Here is a 23,123-nt window from a genome sequence, read left to right as displayed (position 1 = left end):
TGCTAGAGAACTGTGGGCTTTGCCAGTTGCTGGACAGTCTCTTCAGTGAATCACATTAACAACATTCATTTTCTCCATCATTTACCCCCACCGCTGAGGCTATTGGATGTCCCAGAACATGTGGCTTTAGAAACCGTTTGCTGCTGCAGGGCAGAGGAAGCAAGCATATTAACAAAGTTCAGATACAGAAGACGACAGCTATAGCCAAGCCTGGTCCAGGTCTCTTGACAAAAATCCTTTTAATTAAAAAGAAACCTTTTGAATCTGCTGGGACAGACAAAATCATGGTGTTCAGCAGCTCTGCCTTCTCATCCCACCTGCTCCTCCATCCTCACCCCCCAATGATAAACGGCAGAGGAGGGAAAGAGCTATACCCACCCGCCTTGAAGGATGTAAAGAATGAGCTACCTCTGCAGCATGTGCAAAGGCTGGGGAAGCGCTAAGGCTTAGTAACAGCTGTGCTGTGCACACATACAGCTAATGGACTGGTACCTGCTGGACACGGGGAGGCATGTGGCGCGGTATGTATGCCCAGCACTGGCCAGCTGCACTTCCCCCAAAGCCTGCCCCTGTGATCCCCCCGGATACCTGCTCCAGCTGAGAAATGACCTCCCAGAGGAGCGAGTGCAACGTGGACAGTTCCCGGCCCAGGTCAATGTAGCCTTCAAAGCCAGCTGTGTTTGAGATGGTTTCGGGATTGGAAATCTCCAGTAGAAATCTCTGCATGTTAGTCCACTCATGTTCCAGGAACTGATTCATAAAGGACATGTATTCCTCTTTGCTGCCAAACCTATCAAGACAGCAATACAAATTTCAGCTAAATCCTGTAAACAGAAGTGCAGTCAACAGAACGGGTAAGTACATATGCAGGTAAGAATGTCAGAGCCTTCCTCTGGCACCTGAACCCTTCAAAGCCTTTGGGATCCCTGGGCTGCTAGCAGGCACCTGGTACACCTCATGGGCATGGTACCAAAATTAACTCCAGCCTAATCCAGCTAAGTCCTCGTCAGCATGGGATCTCTGCAGTAGAAATGAAGGTGAAAGCTAGAGAAACAAAGCTGTTCCTGGTAATGGAGCGTATCTCACTGCTGGGTCAGGGCACAGTCTCCAGAAACAGGACCTGTCACTGGAAATCAGGAAATTGTAATACCAAGCACCATCAACTGACCGAAGCCCAGTGAATGATGGTGGTGGAAATCCTGCACAGTCCCCACTCTTCCATGGGCATTGAGGATCACCTCGGAGAGCCAAACCTGGGCCAGACCGTTTGTCTCCTTGGGCTTCCTGCAACCTCCTTCTGCCCTCCAAGCACTCCACCCAGACTTTGCTCTCAGTTAGATGTCTTATTTAGAGCACAACAGGGAGGGCCTTGTGGTTCAACTGTACCAGCAGCGGTTGGTGCTGTGCAGCGGTTGGTGCTGTGCCAATGCCCGCGATTCTGTGAGGAGAGGCTCGGCTGTGTGCCATCTGCAGGACAGCTCAGCCTGATCGCTTTGGCTTGACTAATGTCAGCTTAGTTAAAGAGTCTTTCCTGCAAAGTGCTGAAAATCTGCAAACCCTTTAGTTAGGGATTGGTGAGGAATATAGAGAATTTCTGTCGTCTGGTGTAACACACTTGTATGTCTTCCATCTGCGTCTGTGTGCATTCCTGACTGTGAGCATGTGTACTAAGCTAGCTTCCAAATCTAAGAAGCTTTAGACAGAAACTGTCCATTCATGTTTTGGAAAGCTCATCATTTTGTTATCAGAGCTCAGGATAAGGAGCTCAGAGCTGCAGCCAGTGGAAAAATTTTTCAGAAATCTCTCGCTTTGTTTCCATCAAACCAATGGGCTTAGTTAGAAATTGATAGTGTCCCTGTTCTCTTTTCATACCTTCCCAATTCAGACAACTGCATTTTAATAGCAGGGAAGGTCCCAGAGCTCACAGGAGGGAAGGACCAGCTCCTGAGCTATGCACACCATTGCTGCTGTCTGGGTTCTGGGCCCGCTGGTGCCTCTGATGGGAGGTCAGCCATGCCCCGCACCGCCGGCATGGGACAAAGTGCCTGGCTGTGCTGGGGCGTTCCTGCTGCCACCCCACCTGTTCGTCTGTGTGGTCAAAACAGCCTGTTTTCCTGCTCATAAAACACGTCCTGTTTTGGAAAATTAAATGATCTCCCTGACCCAACAGTGAGCAAATGGGTCCCAGAGAGACGCAGGGGAAAATGTCCACAGGAAACAACCAGGCCCTTTCCATTGAGGAAAGGAGCGGCCAGCGTGGGACTCCTGACGCTGGAGCCATGGCTCTGCCTACACACCCAGAGTTTCCTTCCCCCTCTCCCGACCTGCCCTCTCCTGCCCCTGCATCCCGGCTTACTTGGCAAAGTTGGCGAGGTTCTGGGTGACCTTGGCAATGAGGGTCAAAGTGCGTGCAGTGCGGTCATCCGGGTATTCCTGCAGGAGATTGAAGAGGGACGGGGACATGATGGCTGGACAGAGGAACCGGAGGAACAAGGAGGCACTGATCAGTCGCTCACTGATGTCCGGGCGGCCTCGGTTGCTACATTCTTGTCTCCACGAGGCAAAAACTTCTTTGAGCTCCCTTGGGAAAACACTGGAACAAGAAAAGGACATGCAGGGATGGCAAGTTCAAGGCCAGGCTGTTCAAACTGCCACTCAGCAGTGACTAAACATGGCGCGTATCAGCCGCGGGCCACGACACCCAGACCTGTACAACAGCAGAGCCCTCTCACCCTGTTGATCCACAGCAGCACTGCTATGTACACCAGTCACAGGCTCTTGACCTTTTTTTCACGGAGTATCCATCAGGAGACCCAAACCACACCGGAAAAAGCAAAGCCGCTCCGTAAAGTCGTAAGAGAAGCAGCTTTCATGAGACTAATGTTCCTGAGTGCACTGGGTGCCAAAACCCCAGACAGCTGGGAAGACAGAGATGTGAAACAAACTGTGCAAAGCAGCTCATCACAAGTCGGCTGGCTGTGTCACGAGGCACTACAAGCTGGGGGCAAGCTCAGCCGCCACGGTGGGGAGTGTCCCCTGAAGAAACACAGCATCGTGGGACCCCCTCGGCAGAAACACCAGCAGTACTGGGGTCACCGGCACAGCTGGTGCTTGGAAGGAGGGCTGCGCAAATTGTAATACTGTTCAAGCACCTGGATCAAATCCCACTGCGACTAGTACAAACGCGGAGCCCCACTGGAGTTACTCCAGCCTTGTAGCTGCACAGACCTCAGCCTGGCTTTCCCGGATACCAGAATTCCCCCGGGGCCAGCAGATGCTCGCTGCAGCAGCCCTTATCACCAGAGAACGTGCTGCCTGTTTCTGCTCGGCCCTCCCCACCTCCCTGCTCCCACCTTATCCTGTTCCCAGCACATGTTATTTATTCAGCTGGATGCTCCCACCCACGGGAGCAGGCTGGCAGTGGGTCCCACCGCGCTGCCCTTGGCCCCCCAGGTCCCTGGTACGCAGCTCCCCGCGTGCCCCGGAGGCTGCCCTGGCCAGAACCACTGTCTCTGTTTCAAAAGCAGAGCTGTTTACCGACAGAGCTGGATGGTACAAAGGCAGACTGAAGAGGGGTCAGACTCCATTTTAGGCCATAAATCTCCTTAACAAACAGCCATTTCAGAAGATGGTTCCCCAGTTCTGCTGCAGGGACTATCTGGGAGAAGCAAAGTAATGTCAGCTGGCTTCTCGCTGACCTGTCCCCCTCTCTGGGACTGACTGCTCTACGGCTGAACCTCACACGAGTCGGGAAGAAGAGAAAACTTTGGGAGTTGCGTGGCCGGAGACACCATCCACTGTCCAGCAGCAGCAAAACCCAGGTGGGAGGCTCCGAAACGGAGGAGCACTCAGAGCAGAGAACGCGCCCGTGCACGCCGCCCCTGCGGCAGCACCGCCAGGCCTCCGGGCGAACGCAAGGGTGCTCCTGCTGCCAGCGGTCCCTGTCCTCCCGGCCCTGCTTCCGCGGGCTACGGATGCTCGCTTCATCAAGCCCAACTGACTGCTCCTCGCCACAGCTGCAGAGTTCAGGACCTGCGGGGTTTGTGGTCCGTCAGTGGCACGTACCCTGCAGCCAAACGGCCGGGGCCCCGCGCTGCAGCCGTTCCCTGCGCCAGCAGCGCGCGCCCTCAGCAGGCAGAGCCCTCACCCCTCATTGCATTCATCTGCCAGCTGCGGACCGCGCTGCCCGGCTGCACGCCCCACGCCTGGGGCTGCTGCTGTTGATGCCAACCAAGTGGGCACCCCGCCGCGCGCTTCCCACCCCAGGCAGCCCAGCACCGCTGCACGCAGAGGCCCACGTAGCTGCGCTCCACATTTTCAGGTTTCTCTCGGACCTTCTGACATGGGCAGCGACACTCCATGAAGCGCTCGACAAATGCTGCCGTCACGTTCAGCTTCTGCTCTACGTTGGCTTCGTGCTTTCACATTCATGAGCTTTCACCCTGTGCTTTATAAATAACATTAGCCAACATCTTTGGCTGGATAAATTCTCCTCTGTCTTTGGCTTGATCCACAGAATTGGACAAAGCCCTTTTACTTCACGGTATTTGCCCAGAAACAGGACAATCCTTTAAGCAATTTAAAGCTTGAATGATCAGGACAGGTTGTACAGTTACTGGAAAGTAAACCCTTGAAAATGAATGCACTCACAACTCGTGAGTACTGTTCACTATCATGGGCTGGGAGACCATAAAAGTTTAATTGTGTCACAGTGGATGGAATTCAGTTAGCTGGCTTTATGTGACAAACGGGCCTGTAATTCATTACCCAACTTTCCAGTAACGAGCTTCCACATGCTGAAATTCTGCTTACACTGAAACTTTCCAGATGTCCAAATTATGTCATAATTATAACAATTTTCAGTTATTGTAAACCTCTTTCCTCTCTCTGATTCTCTCCGGCAGATGAGCATGCACACTCTGGCACTCTATTTAAAGCAAGATCGTTAGCTGTCAGGATACCTTGGCCAATCCCGAACACTCATCAGCCCAATTAATCCTCAAGAACCGCTGAGCACAAAGGAGCGAGGGAGAACCACTCAGAGCTGCAGCTCAGCTGCTCCAGCCTTCCTTGGAAAGGCAGGACTGGAGGAACAAACTTCCCGTGCATTCCTGACTTTCCTTAGGTCACTTTTCAAGCCAATTTTTAGAGTGACCTTTTAGTGCTGCTTTGGGTATTTTTAGGACGACATTAATTCAAACAGTTATAATCCACTGGTGACTAAAAGCAGAGAATCCCTCCTGGGAGAGCAGGTAAATGCCCTTCCTGAGTCAGAGAGTTGTTAATTGCCCCAGGATAAGGTACAGGACACCTGTAAAGAAATCTGCCTTTTGCTTATTTGTGGTAGATAAGGGAAGTCTGAGTGAGCTTCTTGCTGCTTGTTCCCTCCCTGAGCAGTACCAGGAAAAGCAATTCCCTTCCTGGGCTTTCAGGAGGTCACACTCAGTATCCTGGGAGATTACATATAATGAGTTTTCAGAGCTCAACACAGCAGCTGGGATCGGAGAGAAAATGAGAAATCCTTATTATCAAAGACTTCCTTCCTCCAATATTATCCTTGGTTGATGTTTTGCAACAACACTGTTGCTACTAAATACATTAATAAAAACTAAGCCCAGACTTTTAAGCAGGAAGACTGCAAATCCATCAGGAAGACAAAAATGATCATTCTCTCATATGATAAGGACAAAAGTCTCTGGGTATGTTAGAAAGAAGCAGAAAGAAAATATTTTTATTTCTCCAGGTAAAGAGAGTCACAAGCCCTTTTCTTCCCCCTTTCAGGTCATCTTTGCAGGCAGCATCTGAAACAGACCCAAGGACTCCTGGCTGCCTGTCCCCAGGGCTGAGCAGCAGGTAACACCGTGGGCACGGCCATGCCTGATGGCCACCACCACAAGAAGGTACAACTACCTCACTCCAGTCAGTTTTGCATATTCGGGCCTGTCCCAACTAGTTGCAAGAACCTTTACCCTGACAACCACCAACTAGGAAATGCCTCAAAGTGCATACCAGGCCTTGGGCCAAGGAGGCAATGGGCTCCCCATCTCCGCCTCAGCAAGCACCCCGGGGCGAGGAGAGAGAGGGGTTAACCCAGAGGAATGCAGGATGCTGAGCCAAACAGCAACCCAGGATCAACAGCAGCATCCTCCGGGCTCCAGCACTCTGCAACAAGAGAACATCTGCCTAAACAAAAGCTCCCTGTGCTGGTGCAGCTTCCCCGCAGGCAGGAGGAGAGCCACAGACCGTGCCTGCTGCAGAGAGGATTTCAAAACTTCACCTGATGCGCTGGGGAGGCAGGCAGAGCCGTCAGCCTCCTCCAGACTGAATCGCTGCATGGGTAGGAGACCCAGGACACGCATTCCTGCCCTCTACCCCAGACTTTCACATACAGTTGGCATCAAGTCCCTCTCTGAATTGGTCGCACTGGCAAAGGCAATTCGTGTTCCTTGACTCCACTGGCCCAGCCCCGTGCCTGTGCGCCAGTAACCCTTCAGCACCCACCGAAAACAAGCGTGACGGGGAATCGGTGAGGCTGCTGCACCCCCAGAGCGGAACCTCCAAACTCTGGCTGAGCGGGAGCTGCTGTCTCACCCCTGGCCATCCTCCCCTTTGCTCCTGGACCACCAGGACTGCCTTACGCGCTGCAGGACGCGGGCAGGGCCCCGCAGCTCTCCCTCCAAAGCTCTCCGACAAGCTGCCCGTCAGCACAGCTAAGGGACAGGTACCAACAGCCTGAATTCGGACTGCTGCCACCCTCGTCCCCTGCAGCTGTACCGCCTCTGCGCTAGCTGTGGGCACGCGGGGGGGAGCGACACTCGCGGGATACCGACCAGTAGGAGTTGATGATTTTGCAGAAGGCCAGCTCGCAGCACATTTTCAGGTTGCTCTGATGTTCAGGAAGGTCCGAAGATGAACACTTACTGGGATCCACCTCACAATTTTCATCTGATTCATACAGTGCCTTGATAAATTCCCCTGTAAAACAGACAGTCGGTGATGGGTTTTGGAGACGTGAGAGACGCAGCCTTCAAGCAATTCTGTTGGTGAGCCCCAGTGCCCGAGCAGTTACCCCACGCCCCGTCACACTGGCTGAACAGAAGCCGGTACGAGAGCAGGCGGCCGTGGCTCCGGGGGCAGGCCGTGCCCCAGCCAGCTCTCAAGATCTCTGAGCGTGCCCAGGAGCAGCCGGCACCGCATTGGGAGCTCACAAAACAACACAGCACACCCTGCAGAAAGGCACCCGGACTCTGCGGCTGTGGGCTACTGCATCAGAACTCTGCTGCCAGAACAGCCACTTCCCCAGCCTGCCCCGACCCCCCTTTACACCAGTTCCAGAGACGCTCCCTCGGGCTAATCCAGTAGGAAGTATGCTGGCAAGTTCTGCAATTATTTGTAGGATGGCCTGCTACTGCAGACTGTGCCCTGGCGCTGACGAGCCAGTGAGATTCACAGGAGAAATGGGTAAAAGAAAGAAACCATTGACTTGGTTTATTCTGAGCTGAACATCACACAAAATTAAATTATAGTATTGCTCTGAGTTTCCCTGCACTTCTGCTTGCTGCCTGCCTGCTCCTCACCCTTGCGGACGCTCGCGCTGTGTGCCTGCTCTGCCAGCTCCTCGCCTTCATGCCACCTTTCGCCCCGGGGTACCCGGGCACAGACCCCTGCCGCCCGGGCCGAGGGCGCTTCCCACCGCTTCGACAGGGGTGCAGCTGGGGGCAATGGCAGTCGTCCGTCCCAGTCAGCGCACAGCAGCGGCTGGTGAGACCAGGGTGGGGTAACGGGCATTAAGAGGCAGCGTTTAGCTAGGAACCCGCAGGGCTGGGTGACATTCTGGGAGAAAGGTTTGCTTTGGTTTTCTTCTAATTCCAGTTGGTTTGCTCATCTCCTAATTCCTGACCATCTTGGATTTTCCCATCCTCCTGTTGTTTGCCCACTCTAGTCTGCGTTCCTCCCCTATTGCCAAAACAGATTTTAATTACATACTGGAGAGCCTCTCCAATGTATTTTCAGCTCTGCCAGGGAGCTCTGGAGCTTCTCTGCTCGCCTGCAGGTGATGCCTGCTGTTATTATGTGGCCCTGTTACTTGCTTGTGCTTCATGGTTTAAAGGAAAGCGCTACGCTATATTGTGTTACCTTGTGACACACAGATGAATCATTTCACTGATAAAAGGTCTGCACAGAACCAGCGCCCCGAACAGCAAGCAAGAACCGCAGGCTCTTCCTGTACTAGATGGAGCTGGCTTGGCAGCGTTTGCACTGAGCTCTGAAAGGGGAATATTTCAAAATTCTCCGCTTTCATTAATCTCCTAGCTTTTTAGAAATTTTATAAGGTAATCTACTTACAGACTTGCCTTCAACCAGAAAGCATTACAAGGCATAAATAAATAATATTCCTTTTCTTATTCCTGTGGGCTATCTGTTGGTTTGACTGAATTTGCTCAATGATCTCCCCTTCCTCAACTTTGTCATTATTATTATTATTATCTTAATAAAGTATTTATGCTTCTTTGCTCCTTGCTAAAATTACACAAATCCACTAGTAGGAACCCAACATACTGAAAAATTAACAGCTCAATAGAAACTCTGCTCATCCTACTGCTAGGATGTGGATCCAACCTAGCCGCCTTCGGCTGAGGTTCAGACGTAACGCTTCAAAGGCAGCCTCTTCCCATCCTCGTGCTGTGCTGGCTGCACACAGCAACACAGCAATTCCTTCCTGACCTGCCCAGAAGCAGAAGCTCTAATTATTTTCATTTGCATCAAGAGAAATATTTTTGGAGCCATAAACATAGCCAGCACTTAAAAAACAAAACAAAACAAAACAAAAAACACCAGGAGGGTTCCCAGCGTGATCTGGGAGGCAATTCTCATCACTGTAACTGGGAGATTTCATCTGACTCACCCAGCACTGCGAGGAGCCGGGGGAGCATCTCTGGCGGGGGTGTGCAATCAGGGGAAGGATTCAATCAGCCTCCCTGACACTGCCAGTGCCAAGACAGAAGACTTGGCAGGCAGCATAATGCCTTCAAATATCAATTTGTTATCTCTGAAAGCAGATTAAAGCACTAACTCAGTGGTGACCTCCACCTGGGAGCAGAGCGCTGCCTGCTGCAGCCATGGTCGTGCTCCAGGCTTGGACCCCACTGCCAGAGAAATCCTCCGGCAGGTAAATGCTGGTGCCTCCTATGGCCATCAGCTGCTGGTCTCCACCACGCAGAGCACCCTGCAGCTTAGAGGAGGGCCTCTCTGGGCGAGACTTGCCAACGCTCTGTACGTACCTAAGGCATCTTGCAAGTATTTCTGCCCCACCAGCTTCAGGTATTCTTCAATTGCTTTGGTGGCCAGTGTATTCTCCCTGAAAATGAGATGCTCATTCTCACCACAGCGATCAACTTCAGACATCATCAGGTCAGTCAAGAAATCCTGGAAAGCAAAGCCCATGGTGGGTCACCGTGCACTGACAGACGCTTCATTCAGCAGAGCAGGCAGCCTCCCCTTCTCCAGCGAGGCCTCACCTTCGTAAGACACCAGAGGGAGTGGAGGTGCTGCGGGTGATCCTGTGTGTGCACGCTGCGTTACTACCAGCCCGACTTTTCTGTTTCTCCAACCTCACGGAGTCGTAATTCTCAGAGGAGAAATAAATCTCTGGGGAGTCACAACCTTTGCACCCCAGAAACGTATTCATTCCAGGCCTGCACCACATTCGCCCCTCCATCAGTGCCACTTTTTATTTGGGTCTTGTATTAGCCTCATGTTCTGTGGAGGAAACATTTTCTCCACTGTTAAATTGGCTGCATTTGGTATGTAATTGTACCGGGTGCAAAACAGGGGCACACCGAGATGTCATGAGCCGTGCGCCCCAGTTAACGGCTGAGAATCAAGCCTGGAATAAGCACCATGATGCTCAAATGTCCTATTTCCTTAGTATCCATGGAAATAAACAGCACTGCTGCAACACACATTTTGGGCACGTTTTGGGTCTGACGTGCGCACAACCAAATACCGTGCAATTTTATAATCCTCTGTGGTGCAGAGTAGCAGAAGGGGTGAGCAGGAGCAGACCACACGCTGACAGCTGCCCTGTGCATCAGCCTGGGCCACCGAATTGCAAATTCTAACGGCAAAACATACCTCAGACCGAGCTCCCTGTCTGCTTCAGCAACAGCGTTCACCCATCAGAGAGGGTCACGTAGCTCGCCATGCATTCTGCTGAAAATCCGCTACGTGGTATAATATTTAGTGCGCTGTAGCTAGCGTTAATGCAGGAGAAATGCCACGCAGCTTTTACTGCTAATACATATTCAGCTTCTGTTCTCTGCACCGCTAATGGGAGACGCGGCTCTGGGCCCCTGCCCAGCTCCTCGCTGCGCTGGGTGCTGAAAGGGTCGACCTCCTCCCACCCAGCAGCGCCCACCGGGACCCTGGGTGACAAAGGCAAGCGGGCTGCTGCCACCACGGAAACCACATGCGTTAGACCTCTTACTGTTTCGCCATGCAGGAGACAGAGCAATGTTGACAGACAAATTCACTTCTACAACCAAGGGCACCTTTTTTAAACTGCCTTCCTCTGAAACAAAATAATCTGCTCAGTAATAACCTTTCACTAAGAAATTCTCCTTCATTTGTCATGACCGTACCAGACGTACCCTGTTGCTGGCAGGGGTAGCAGCAGCATGCCAGAGCTGCCATGCAGGGATCCAGGTCCTGTCCTCGCTGTCCCCACGCAAAGCACAGCTCCCCAAGCCCCCCCAAGCGCTGTGGCCACGACCCAGCCCGGAGAGAAGGGACGCTCAGGTCCCATTCCCTGCCAAGCAGCTGCCCGGGAGATTTGCAAGAGAGGCACTTAGCTCCATTTCGTTTTTCACATGGACGCCTCTGCATTGAAAGTTTAATCAAGGTTCAACAAACAGCTCCACCTGAATCCAACAGACCCAAATAATTTCATCCACAGGCCCTTCATTACGGTGCTTCTGTCCCAGACCACAGGCAGGTATGTCCCCCAGCTGAGAACAGGGGAGGAAGGCTGGCATCTCTGCAGCACCCCACGGCCTGCTCTTTCCCACCTTCCCACAAGACTGTGACTGGGACCAACACGCTGCTGTGACCTTCCCAGAACAGCCTCCAAAAATGCCAGAGGAGGAGCTTTGGAAAAAAAAAAAAAGTCGCTTCAACGGTTTCTTTAGCCAGAAGATCCCCCTCCTCAGATCCCGCTACATCTGCAAGGCTCTGGCAGCTGCAGAGGCAAAAATCCCTCCTGGAAGCAAAGCACGTGCCTCCCCCCACTATTTTCTCTCATTTTGCCCCTTTTATCAGCCGAGCTGCAATGAAACTTTAAACCCCTGCTCAAATCCCGTTAGCTGCTATCTGGGTAACTCCATCACCTTTATCTTCCTGGGTCTCTCCCGGGGTATGTTTCAATTCCAAGCCACAGCTCAGGTTGACACAAGGTGCTGATTCTTAATTAGCAGCCACTGACCTTGGCTTTGCTTTATTCTCTTTCCTGTCACTTTCCCAACATACTAATTATCTCAGGAACACTGAGTTTTATAGCTTCTCTTAGCCAAGTGTTTGCTTTCCCCCCCTCCTGTCAGCTGGGGACTGGCTGCTGCGGGACGTGGGGCCAAGCTGCAATGCACAACCCAACTGCGAGCCAGGGCTGCTGAGCAGTGGAAACCCAGGGGACAAGTTTTAGCCAGCAATAATGCGAATTTTGATGATTTTAGCTAGAATTTAAAGCGAGGCAAAATTCCATTGCGGGACTTAACACTAAGCCAGAAAAGATCCCCCTGAAACCTCTGCTACGGTCGTTATCCCCTACGCAGCACCTGCAGCTCAAGAGCTGAGAAAATGACCCCTTGTCTCCAAAGTGGAAAGGAAAGCTGCTGAAATCCCAAAGAGCTCCACTGCACCCCAGCAGCACCCAAAGCTGGGGTGTAACCCGGCAGAATCCAGCCTTGTTACTGACCAGGGGATGGAGGCGAGAGCCGGGATACCCAATAGCATCCCCAGGCCAGGATGCTTCTCACCGTCCCCAGCAGGTCCAGCCTCCCTAGGCTCCAGGAGGCATCTTGCCAGGCTGTAGGAACCAGCCTCGAGATGCACCAGGGTTCAAAATACCCACAGCCAGTGTCCTCGAGTGAGTTCCTCTGCAGAGATGGCTCTCGGCAGCCCAGCGGAGCTCTGCTAGCCGCGGGAAAGGAGCCTCGTCCGTGGGTCAGTTCCCATGACATCCTGCAATTTCTGTCCCAGGGCCACCTTCCAGACCTTCCCTTCCCTCTACACAAAAAAGCCACATGGGCTCTGGATCACATGTCTGGTATCTCTGCCTTAAGTACGCCAGCAGCCAGCACTTGGAAGACACAAATGGAATGCAAATACTTGTCGAATCCCTCCGGGGGCCTCACTCACCCACATACAAGGCTCTGAATAAAATGCAATAACTAAAGCCAATAAAACTCCCTGTTTCTGAGCAGCAGAGATCAGCAGGGGGTTGTTTTTAGTTAGGGCCCCTGGCAATGGAAGAAAATAAGATGCTTTATTTCATTACATCGGAGTCAAGAGGGGAAGAAAAAGGTCTACAGTAAAAATTAAGGGCTGTGGCAGCGTTCTTCAGGCTTGCTCCCATGTTTATTTTAAGGATATTTGCTTCAGACTGGACACAGCTGAACCTGTGCAACTTCAGTCACTGCACATATGCTGATAAAGAAAAGCGATTCATAAATAAATAAATTCAGAGCATGACAGCACAAGGAAGCACTGGTTTCCAGCACTTTTCAAATAAATCAAGCGTGAGCCCACAGCAGCATGTGCCATTCCAAGGCAGCTCCGCCAGTCCTCCCAGAAACGCACGCAGGCGTTTCGCTGCCGGCGCAGCAGCCTGGTCCCCGCAGGAGACAGCGGCTGGCAGGACACAGGCTCAGGCCTCAGCTCCACCTCAGGGCTCAGACACGCCACCACAAAGTACTCCCAGCGCCGCAGCTTCCCCTCCGCCTGGGACGCCCGCGCGGCTCCGCATCTCCCCACATCCTCAGCCACAGCATCCTCCGGACGGCCCTCCCGGGAGCCGGCAGCGCTGGCCTGAGCCTGGGTTTGCTCCACACGCCTCGCTCTGTCCCTCACACGTCTTCATCCCGATTTACCTGTAGCGTTGCCTAAAACCACTTCCATTTCCCCTGGGTCTTCATGCACTGAGCTTCAGCTGCCGCTTCCCCTGCCCCATCTGGGTGAATTCATCCTCCTGTCTCAAAGCACAAGCGAACACCACCTTCTTGTGGGTGAGCCAATGTCTCCTAACCCCTGCCTCCCCCCTCAGGCAAGCGGCAATTCAGGATGTCCGAGTCAGTCAGTCGTCTCGCAGCAGGACTGCTTCACGCTGCCATGGAGGATCCCCCAAACCCTTGCCTGGGGAAGCTGGAAGGAGAGTGTGGCTATAGGGGGGACGCCCTGGAAACGAGCACGCTGCAGCCCTGCGCCGCTGCGCTGAGGTCCCCGCCGGTGGCCATCGGAGGCCGCTGCCCCGTGGCAGCCGGCATCCGCGTCAGCACCGGCCCAGGGCCCAGCTGCCCCGGGGGTGGCCTGAATTGGGAAAGGCTCATTGAAAAGTGATGTCCACCAAGAGAAAAACCAACACCTGCTCAGGAAAACAATCCTTCACGGCCCATGTCAATAGGGCCAAGGAAGCAGATTAATTGCATTGCTCAAACACAAAAAATGGGAGGAAAAAGCTTCTCCACAGGGGACGAAGCCGGAGCAGAGACGACAGCTAATTCAGTCACACATCCCATCAACAGCTGACAGCCCTGCCTGCCCAGGCCACCAGCACCCCTCAGCCCCACACGCCCCGCCGGGCGCGGGGGGCCGAGCACCCCACAGTGCTTGAAACTTACAGTGCCAAGAAAGCCCCCCCTGCCCCGGGAAGGGGTCTGTCTTCTGCTTCACGTATCCCAGTCCCAGAGGGGTTCAAGGTGCCAGTCCCGGTGCCTGGGGGTGCCACTGGGCAGTGCCTGTCCCCTCCAGCTCCTGAGCCCAGGAGCAGCACGGGGGAGCCAGCCAGGGGCCTGGCATGGCTGCGGCGAGAGCCGGAGCGCTTCCTAGGCAAAGGGAGCCAACAAGCAACACAAGTCTGGCAGGACGTATCCTGTCCACACCCAGGAAGGATTTTGCACCTCTCCATCCCAGAGAAGGTCCTCCAGCCCCAGCCTCCCCGGGATGTGTCTGCAGCCAGAGCACGTGGCATGGAGCTGATGGGACCCACGGCCCCGCACCCGCCACTTCGGTCACGCACTCCTCTGGGCTGGAGCTGACTGTTCCCAATATCGTAAGTGACTGATGGGCAGATTGACTTTGAAATAATAAGGTTCTCCACATCACAAGCCTCATTAATAGGATTGACTTAACCTTAAGAGGATTGAATTGATAAAGGTAATAAGATTACTGCTTATTTCAAAGACTAGCCCAGAGTCCAGCTGCGCTTTTATGCAAAGGTAAAAAACACCAGGGGTTGGTAGGGCTGTAGGTTACAGGTGGACGAGTGTCAGGACACACTGACGTGTCAACACTGCAGCAGCAGAGAAACGGGGCACTCGATGCTGCTGAGCTGTGCAAGGAGGGCGGCGGAGGGGCAGCGACTGGGTCCTGGGCAGACGGTGTGAAACCAAGGACCCCAGCCACCAGTCCTCTACGTTTCGCCACCACACAGTTCCTCTGAGGATCTGTGCTGGACCCTTCTCTGCTGGGAAACACAGTGATGTTCCCTCCTTCGAGCACTGGAGCTCAACCTCAACGCTTCTGGCATTTTCTAACTCTCCTTGGGAAAAGGAAGTAAAATCACAACGTGGGCGTTAACACACAGGAATCTCTGTCCATCTCCTTGCTCACGGCAATAAGAAAACCTGAGGGATACAACACTACCACACTGAGCGACCACCACCTCCCCGCAAGGGCAGAGGGGCTGGATCCCACACAGCAGGCTTGGAAACGGCACCCGACCCTGACGGCCAGAATACCCATCTCTACAGCTGCCGCTCACCGGCCTTCTCCGTCCTCTCAACCGACCTGACTGTTGTGTTTAAGGAGAGGGGGAAAAATGGAGGGGGTGCTCATAAAACTGATTAAAAGCCTTATTAGCTCAACTATGGCTGCTATAAAATACTGTCAGAGAGATAAGCTCTTTGTGGGGGAAATGATATGGCTGCTGCCAGCCTCGTCCATGGCTGGAGGTGCGCGGCATCCTCGCTTCCCTGTGTCCGCAGCCTTTCCAGTGCGGGTAAGGGAGCGCGGCTCCCTGGAGGGACCAAGCCCCAGTGCCGCCAGCCTCCCAGCCCAGCCATGCCACTCCTCTCCCGGTCCCCTCTCCCCGCTGAGCGGTCACTTTTAGGCAGCCCTGCACGACATTTGCAGGTCCTGGTGCTGCCAGCGGAGCTCTGACCAAACACCCCGCGCCGCCGAGGAGGGGAACGTGGGGACCTTCCGGCAAGCTCGCACGGGGGGAGTAAATACATCTGCTTAGCTGAAGCAAATCCTTGCAGCGTAAACAAACAGGGAGACATGTTTATTCTTCACTCCATTCACAACACGATAAATATTTATTTCAAGTGAGCAGCTGGTTAGTTAGAGCTTTGTCTAATGCTGGGTTTGATCTACCAACCATTTGGACAAGAGAGGTTTTTTTGTATATTTATGGTCATGAACTGAGGTCCAAAAGCTGTAAGACAGCCCTGAAACAAATCTAAGCATGGGAAATATTCTGGAAGCATCAAAAGTCACAATGGGTCTCGCTCTGGGAGGGATGCAGCCTGCCCATCCGTAACCACATCACATGGGCCACATCAAGCCACGCTAATGGCAGGGCTGAGCACTCCCACTAACACACTAACACCGAGCATGGCAACAGAAATACTTTCAATTATGAATTTGTGTCTTTCGTCTACACATGAAAATAGTTAGGCATCTCTCCACGCCCTTACAGGTAACATTTTATCAGTGCTCTTGCTGGGAGGATGGAAGCACATAATAATTCATGGACAGACCCTGAGAGCCCGCGTCTCTGTGTTTAGCCACGGAGCTCCATCCCTGTTCCGGCACAGCGATGCCTCTCCCAGCCCCTACTTGCCATAAAGAGAGACCGTGAACAAGCGCTTGCACTGAGTGCGCCGATTGAGTGCTGGGTGTTTGTCAGACCTTCCCGTGGGCTGGGGCAGCTCCCTCAGCCCGCTGTTTGCCCTCTTAACTTTTATCAAAATGCCTTTCCCCCTCCTCTCCAGCTATTTGCCTTGGCAGCTGGTCAGGGGTTTCCAGGCGTGCCCCGAAGCACACCAAACCCTCGCGCAGCACTGCAGGGATGAAGCTTTTCCCTTTCCCCTTCCCAAACAGAGATCAAAGAAAGCATGGACTTTGACCCCAGAGAGGAGACTCTGCTTTCATTCTCCACCTTTTAATCTATTCCGATACAGCTACGAAGCCCAGAGGCAGCAGATATTCAGGGAGAAAATTCAGCTACAGCCCTTTCGCCCTTCTGCCTGCGGCTTCCCATGCTGTGCCTCTCCGGCAGGAGGGACACAGGCAGCGCCTCTGGGTTTTCGCAGCTTCAGGTAGCGCCACGCGGCTGGCGGGGGACAGCTCAGCGCGGAGGAGCGAAGCGGGGCGTCTGCGGGGAAGGGCTGCCCTTCTGCCGCCTGCGGGGCTGCACGGGGACGCCGGGGGCCGGGCTGTGGCTGGCGCACGGCATCGTCCCCGCAGCACCACATCACACCTCTCCTGCAGAGGAACCCCTGCGGCGTGGCTCTGGGTGGACACATGTACCCAATCGGCCATGCCTCATTAAGGGATTACACCGTATTTACAGCAAATCGCTACAGGAAAACAGGACCTGAAACAGTGCAAGAGCAATTAGCCGCTAACGAGTCTTCATAGATAATCTACTGGACACTTGTTTCTCACTCCAACTGTAATTGCTGCTTTAGTGTCAGCTACAGCAGCCGAGATCCACAAAACCCCCTTTATCAGCAAAATAAATTGGTGGTTGCCGATTGCCATGTCTGCACTCTCCAGGGCAGGGGAGAGCTCTGAGGAGGTCAGTGGAAAGGCTCTTGGCAAGGTGCAAGGATGGGGAACGCACCACCAGCCCAGGCAAGCTTTGGAGGGGCACAGGAGGACAGAGGCTGGGGGACACCCCCCCCCCCCGACCAGTGCCAGGGAGCAGGGCGCTCACCACCGCCGGACTGGGCTGAGGTCCTCACCCAAAGCCAGCAGAGGCTGCGCCCCAGCCCCACTTTCCACGGCCTCAGGCCCCATCCAGCGGCACACCAGCTCCCCCGGCACCACCCTGCCCGCCGGGCCCACGGCGCTCTGTCCTCCTCCACCCGGGCTCTGAACCCCATTTCAAAACCCACACTGCCCTTACTTCAGGCCATGGGTGTTTTACCTTCCTGCTCAGTGTTGCCTCTGAACGAGCAGGTGTTGGGTGCTGGGTGACTCTGGGCTGAAGGAACTGTGTCCTCAGCACCAAAACCAGACGCAGTTCAGAGCCAGACCTTCCTGCAGGCACACGCCTTCCCCCCCAACACATACAGAGCCACATTACCTTCAAACAGAAGAAAAATGAAATTAACGGTTTCTCCTGCAGACCAGCTGGGAAGAAAAAGTAAGAGACTGTTGTTTCTGTGTTGAAACTCCAGGGAGATGCTCGGAGCCCTGCCGAGGGGCCAGCCAGGCGATGCTCAGGGAGGGGGAGAGTCAGCACCATGGCCATCGGACCTTTCTAAGCACTTGGACTCATCCTGTCTGGTCCTTCTCCCTGGAGCAGGTGGTGAAGGGCTGCCCATGGAGGGCAGGGACCCCGACACCTGCACAGCCTCTCTCTGCAGACTGGGCACCAGCCTGCTGGTCTCCTGGGGCTGTGTCCCCTCGCTGGGTGCTTAGGCACAGGGGAGCCTTCCTGAGCGGCGGCGGGGTGCACCCATGTCACACAAGCAGGGGTGAGGGGGTGGTTTGTCATTGGTTTTTTACCTTACTGCTGCTTTTCCCTTTCTCTGCTTGTCCAAGTCCTCTACAAAGGATGCACCACCTGGCTCCCATGCTCCAGTAACTGCTGTTGCTCTGGCAGCTCCCTAAACCCTGTGCTAATGCTGATGGCAGACGACAGACAGGGAAAGCAGAAACTCCATTTTAGGGGGAAATTCATCAAGCCTGTTTACTGTTTGCTGTGTCCCTCGTGTAGAGCTACTGGGATCTCAAGCACTGACGCAGTCACATGTCTAGAAACACACTTGCTCTCGCCGGAGCCGTTCCAGTACCAACGGGAAGAGGGAAAAGGCAGGAGCAATGACAACAGCTCTCAGCCATGCCCGTACATGATCCATGGTGACTGAGATCAGGGTGACACCTGAAGACTTCTGCACCAGAGGTGTGTAAGCCACGGAGAGGGTCTTTCATGGCAATGTCATTCCAACAAGAGCCCTGGCACTAGTGCCATCAGAGCCGCAGGGAAGGGCAACAGCCCCCCGGTGCGTGGAGGGAGCGGTACCAGCAAAAGGCAGGGCTGTCCCCAGAAACCACGTGCTGACGGCACCAAAGCCCCGGCAGAGGGAATGAGGAGGAGGACACCTACGATGCTTTCCTTGTGTAGCCACACAGTGTTATTTCACATGGGGTGGATCACAAGCCACTTCTGTCCCCACTGAGGTAACGCAGCCAAGGGGACTGGGACTGCCATCCTTCCCTGCGCTCCTGGGGTCTGACACTGCTGCCTGGGATCCGGAAAGCTTTAACTGAGCTATTTTCTCTGCCTCTGCAATAGCAGGCCCACAGCCTCGCAATCCTCTCAGTGAGCTTTGCCTGCCTTGAACTAGATCAGGAGGCCAAGCCACTTCTCTGTTCGACAGATGGTAACTATATCTAATCCACGAACCCTGCCACGGTCCCAGGCAGCAGTGGCAGCTGCGGAGGAAGCGGAGCCTTGCGACAGCCCCTCAGGTGAGAAGCTCATGTCTCCTCAGCACTGCAAAAGCTTTGGAAATCTTACTCTTCCCCAGCTCGCCCCTGCAGAGTTCAGGGAGGTGTTCACAGAGAAAAATGCTGGTGCTTTAACTCCCACAGTCCTGACACTGGCACTGCCCGCCACGGCTGTGCCATGCCACCTGGGGACGAAGGATGCGACTCCATGCCCCATGTGCCGGAGACCTCAGTGCTTGCCTGTGCTCTCCAGTAAGGGGGTTTCCAGCTCTGCTCATGCTACCTGCACCCTCACAGATCACAATCAGGAGTAAATCCCACTCTCTGCCTCCTCCTGGCCGCCTTCTTCCCCAGAGCTGGTGGGGAAATACCAGCCATGAAGAATGTTCAGACAAAGTGGTCCACAAAAACTGAGCTTCCACCACTCGCAAGTTGGCGGGCATCAACCCCGCAATGAGCACAGCCCTGGGAGCACCCCCGGACTCCCGGGCCTTTCTGCAATGCTGCCCCCCGCCCCCCTTCCAAAAGCACCAGGATAGACCCCGAAGACCGAGAGCTGATTCAGAGACACGCGTGCCCGCAGGCAGACTTTGCTCTGAAATTCTCAAGACACTGTTCACTCCCTTTCGGCTCCCGCAGTGCTGGGTGCTCAGCACGGAGACAGGGAGGGAGCGGAGCGGGGAACCTGCTGGTTTCCCACAGGAATACCCAGCACACACAGGCTGCTCAGCTTAAGCCAGCATTGCTTACATTTCATCCCTGAAAACCGCCTTCTTGCTTTCTTTCACATTTGTGCCTACTTATAAAGTAAGAGCCTGGCCCCTGAGCCTCCAGAAGAAGAGAAAAACGACTTGGTTGGCATCTTGCGGTCCCACTGACCGCTTTGCTAATTAAGCAATTCACGAAGCACATGCTACCAACTTGTTTGCAATTAAAAGCAAAATTAGAGTGTATTGATGATCACAGAATCACTAGGTTGGAAAGGACCTTTAAGATCATCAAGTCCAACCATTAATCCAGAACCACCATGTCCCCTAAACCATGTCCTGAAGCGCCACATCCACACGTTTTTTGAACACTTCCAGGGATGGCGACTCCACCACCTCCCTGGGCAGCCTGTTCCAATGCCTGACCACCCTCTCAGTGAAGAAATTTTTCCTAATATCCAATCTAAACCTCCCCTGGCGCAACTTGAGGCCATTTCCTCTCGTCCTATCACTAGTTACTTGGGAGAAGAGACCAACACCCTCATCGCCACAACCCCCTTTCAGGTAGTTGTAGAGAGCGATAAGGTCTCCCCTCAGCCTCCTCTTCTCCAGACTAAACAACCCCAGTTCCCTCAGCCGCTCCTCATAAGACATGTGCTCCAGACCCCTCACCAGCTTCGTTGCCCTTCTCTGGACACGCTCCAGCACCTCAACATCCTTCTTGTAGTGAGGGGCCCAAAACTGAACACAGTATTCAAGGTGCGGCCTCACCAGTGCCGAGTACAGGGGCACGATCACTTCCCTACTCCTGCTGGCCACACTATTCCTGATACAGGCCAGGACGCTGTTGGCCTTCTTGGCCACCTGGGCACACTGCCGGCTCATGTTCAGCCGGCTGTCAACCAGCACCCCCAGGTCCCTTTCCGCCAGGCTGCTCTCCAGCCACTCCTCCCCAAGCCTGTAGCGTTGCATGGGGTTGTTGTGGCCAAAGTGCAGGACCCGGCACTTGGCCTTATTAAACCTCATACAGTTGGCCTCTGCCCATCGATCCAGCCTGTCCAGATCCCTCTGCAGAGCCCTCCTACCCTCCAGCAGATCAACACTCCCACTCAGCTTGGTGTCATCTGCAAACTTACTGAGGGAGCACTCAATTCCCTCATCCAGATCATCTATAAAGATATTGAACAAGACTGGTCCCAGAACCGAGCCCTGGGGAACACCACTCGTGACCGGCCGCCAGCCGGATTTAACGCCATTCACCACAACTCTCTGGGCTCGGCCATCCAGCCAGTTCCTCACCCAGCGAAGAGTAAACCCGTCTAAGCCTCGAGCCGCCAGTTTCTCCAGGAGAATGCTGTGGGAGACGCTGTCAAAGGCTTTACTAAAGTCCAGGTAGACAACGTCCACAGCCTTTCCCTCATCCACTAGGCGGGTCACCTGGTCATAGAAGGAGATCAGGTTGGTCAAGCAGGACCTGCCTTTCATGAACCCATGCTGGCTGGGCCTGATCCTTTGGCTGTTCTGCAGATGCCCTGTGAGCACTCTCAAAACCAACCGCTCCATAATCTTCCCTGGAACAGAGGTCAGGCTGACAGGCCTGATGGCTAGGTCTGAAGCCCAACTGATGCGGTGATTTGCAAAACCCGACACAGGAGTCTGCTCCTGATGGTCTCTGGTGGGAAGGTATGGATGACGAAGGGTCTTACCTTGGCCTTGCCTGTACTCTGCAGGATGTGCACCAGTGCAGACGCCATCTCCTCTTTGTTCTTCACGCTCAGCGAGGGCTCCAGCACCGAGCACAGCACCATGTAATTGTTAGTGATGTACTCGGCAAACTCTTTGTACATCTCCATGGGAAGAATGCTCATACTCTGGTAGCGTGACTTGATGCGGATCATGGGCCCTGGGGACTTGCCCTTACCAGGGTTGGGGCTGACCACCGGGTACCATTTCTCTACAAACTGCCGGCCCGTGACAGAGCTGACGGGGATGTTCACTTGTCCAATGAAATTGGTCTTGTCCTTCTTTTTCTTCTTGTCAGTCTCTTTGTATAAGTGCACCGTAATGTTTTTGAGCGATGGGAGGTTATTAAATTCAAAGTGCTCCCCCCAAAATACATTATCAGTTTTCAATTTACAGGTAGTTCGTGCATAAAGAACGTCATCCAGGCATAATTCACACAAGTACTTTTTCTTAGCTGGCAGGTCCTTGGCTTCAATAATCCATAACTTTAACATATTCTCTACCCTTCTGCTGTTGTCCTGGAAAAAAGATGCAAAGGAAAAAAGGTCAATAAAAAACCCCCACAAAGCCGAGCACAACAAAAATAGAGATATGAGTTAATTATTTCGGATGTGCTAAATGAGCAAAACCTTAATTACATTTTATTTTAAGGAAATACTGGCTCTCAGGAATTTGCATAATAACACTACTTATGTTAATTTTCCAAATATCACCGTGTTCTCCATGTCTGTTGGTGCCAATTAATATAAGGAACGAGGAAGATAAAACACCTTCAAATCATAAATGTACCACTTCCCATTCACTGCCAAGAGGGCCTCAGAAGAAACCAAAAGAACCTCACCGATCATTAATGGTTTTTGCAAAACAGAAGCTGTGTTACAGGTATCTCACAACCACCTCCTTTTTTTAGCACAGCTGCTTTACAGCAGCACCGGGGTACATTTTCCTTACTGTAACGGAGCAACAATAAAGGGATCTGAATGCAGACCCAGGGATCACCTCGGCCATGGCTGGAACGCAACCACCTCTGGCAGGGAAAGAAGCATGTACAAACCTCACTGCATTTTAGGGCAGAAGTCCAGAGCACCCAACTAAAACATCGAGAGGAATTATGGGAGACAGAGTGAGTCACACAGGAGAATCATGACAATTCAGAAATAGAAATTTGGCTTGGATATCTTTTAAACAATAAGAGAGCAAAGGATACTGTGGATCTTTAAGAGCTCCCCAGTGAGGCTGACCTCATCCTGGAAGGATATCCAGGGGCATTTGTTGCAGGAATGCCTTGAAAGATAAAGCCCTCGCAGCTGAACCGCTGCTAGGGATTCTGCAGTAACCTGTTTTGTTCGGAAACCCCTCACTGAAACAGCGACCATGGCTTACTCTGCTCAGCCTAGGAGTCTGGGCAGGAACATTTCTGCTGGAAGCCCACAATGCGGTACTGTAGGTTCAGGAAGTACACACAGGAGCTGCACAAGAACATTGAATTCCTGACAGAAATATCAAGTCAGCTACTGAGAGTTTATTGTCTACGAACTCAAACAAAGATGGAAAGTTAGCCATCAGCTAATGGTATGTTTTGAGATGAGGGCACACTTCCAAATGAATTTCCACTGAACGCTGCATTTCAATGCCATAGTGATGTGCCCAGCCACAACTCACATTCCCAGGACTTTTCTCATGGTAATTGTGACCATGCAAACCTCACGCAGCCCTTTC

The 23,123-nt window shown here is 53.3% G+C and overlaps 1 protein-coding gene across 1 annotated transcript in view; it reads right to left on the bottom strand.

The window, feature by feature from the left end:
- Window positions 1-23,123, bottom strand: part of DAB2IP (DAB2 interacting protein) — a gene marked incomplete at both ends in the record, with an annotated part of 204,802 nt that overhangs the window by 12,434 nt on the left and 169,245 nt on the right. Inside the window, 5 exons of the mRNA XM_082009096.1 lie at window positions 589-790; window positions 2,357-2,593; window positions 6,831-6,975; window positions 9,282-9,426; window positions 21,368-21,922. Coding sequence (XP_081865222.1) covers window positions 589-790; window positions 2,357-2,593; window positions 6,831-6,975; window positions 9,282-9,426; window positions 21,368-21,922 — 1,284 coding nt within the window. The remainder of the gene's footprint in view (window positions 1-588; window positions 791-2,356; window positions 2,594-6,830; window positions 6,976-9,281; window positions 9,427-21,367; window positions 21,923-23,123) is intronic.

The sequence above is a fragment of the Phaethon aethereus genome, assembly GCF_964289735.1.
Source record: "Phaethon aethereus genome assembly, chromosome: 20".
Lineage (NCBI taxonomy): Eukaryota > Metazoa > Chordata > Aves > Phaethontiformes > Phaethontidae > Phaethon > Phaethon aethereus.
The sequence above is the reverse complement of the archived record's forward strand: the minus strand, read 5'-3'. Positions and strand labels throughout refer to the sequence as shown.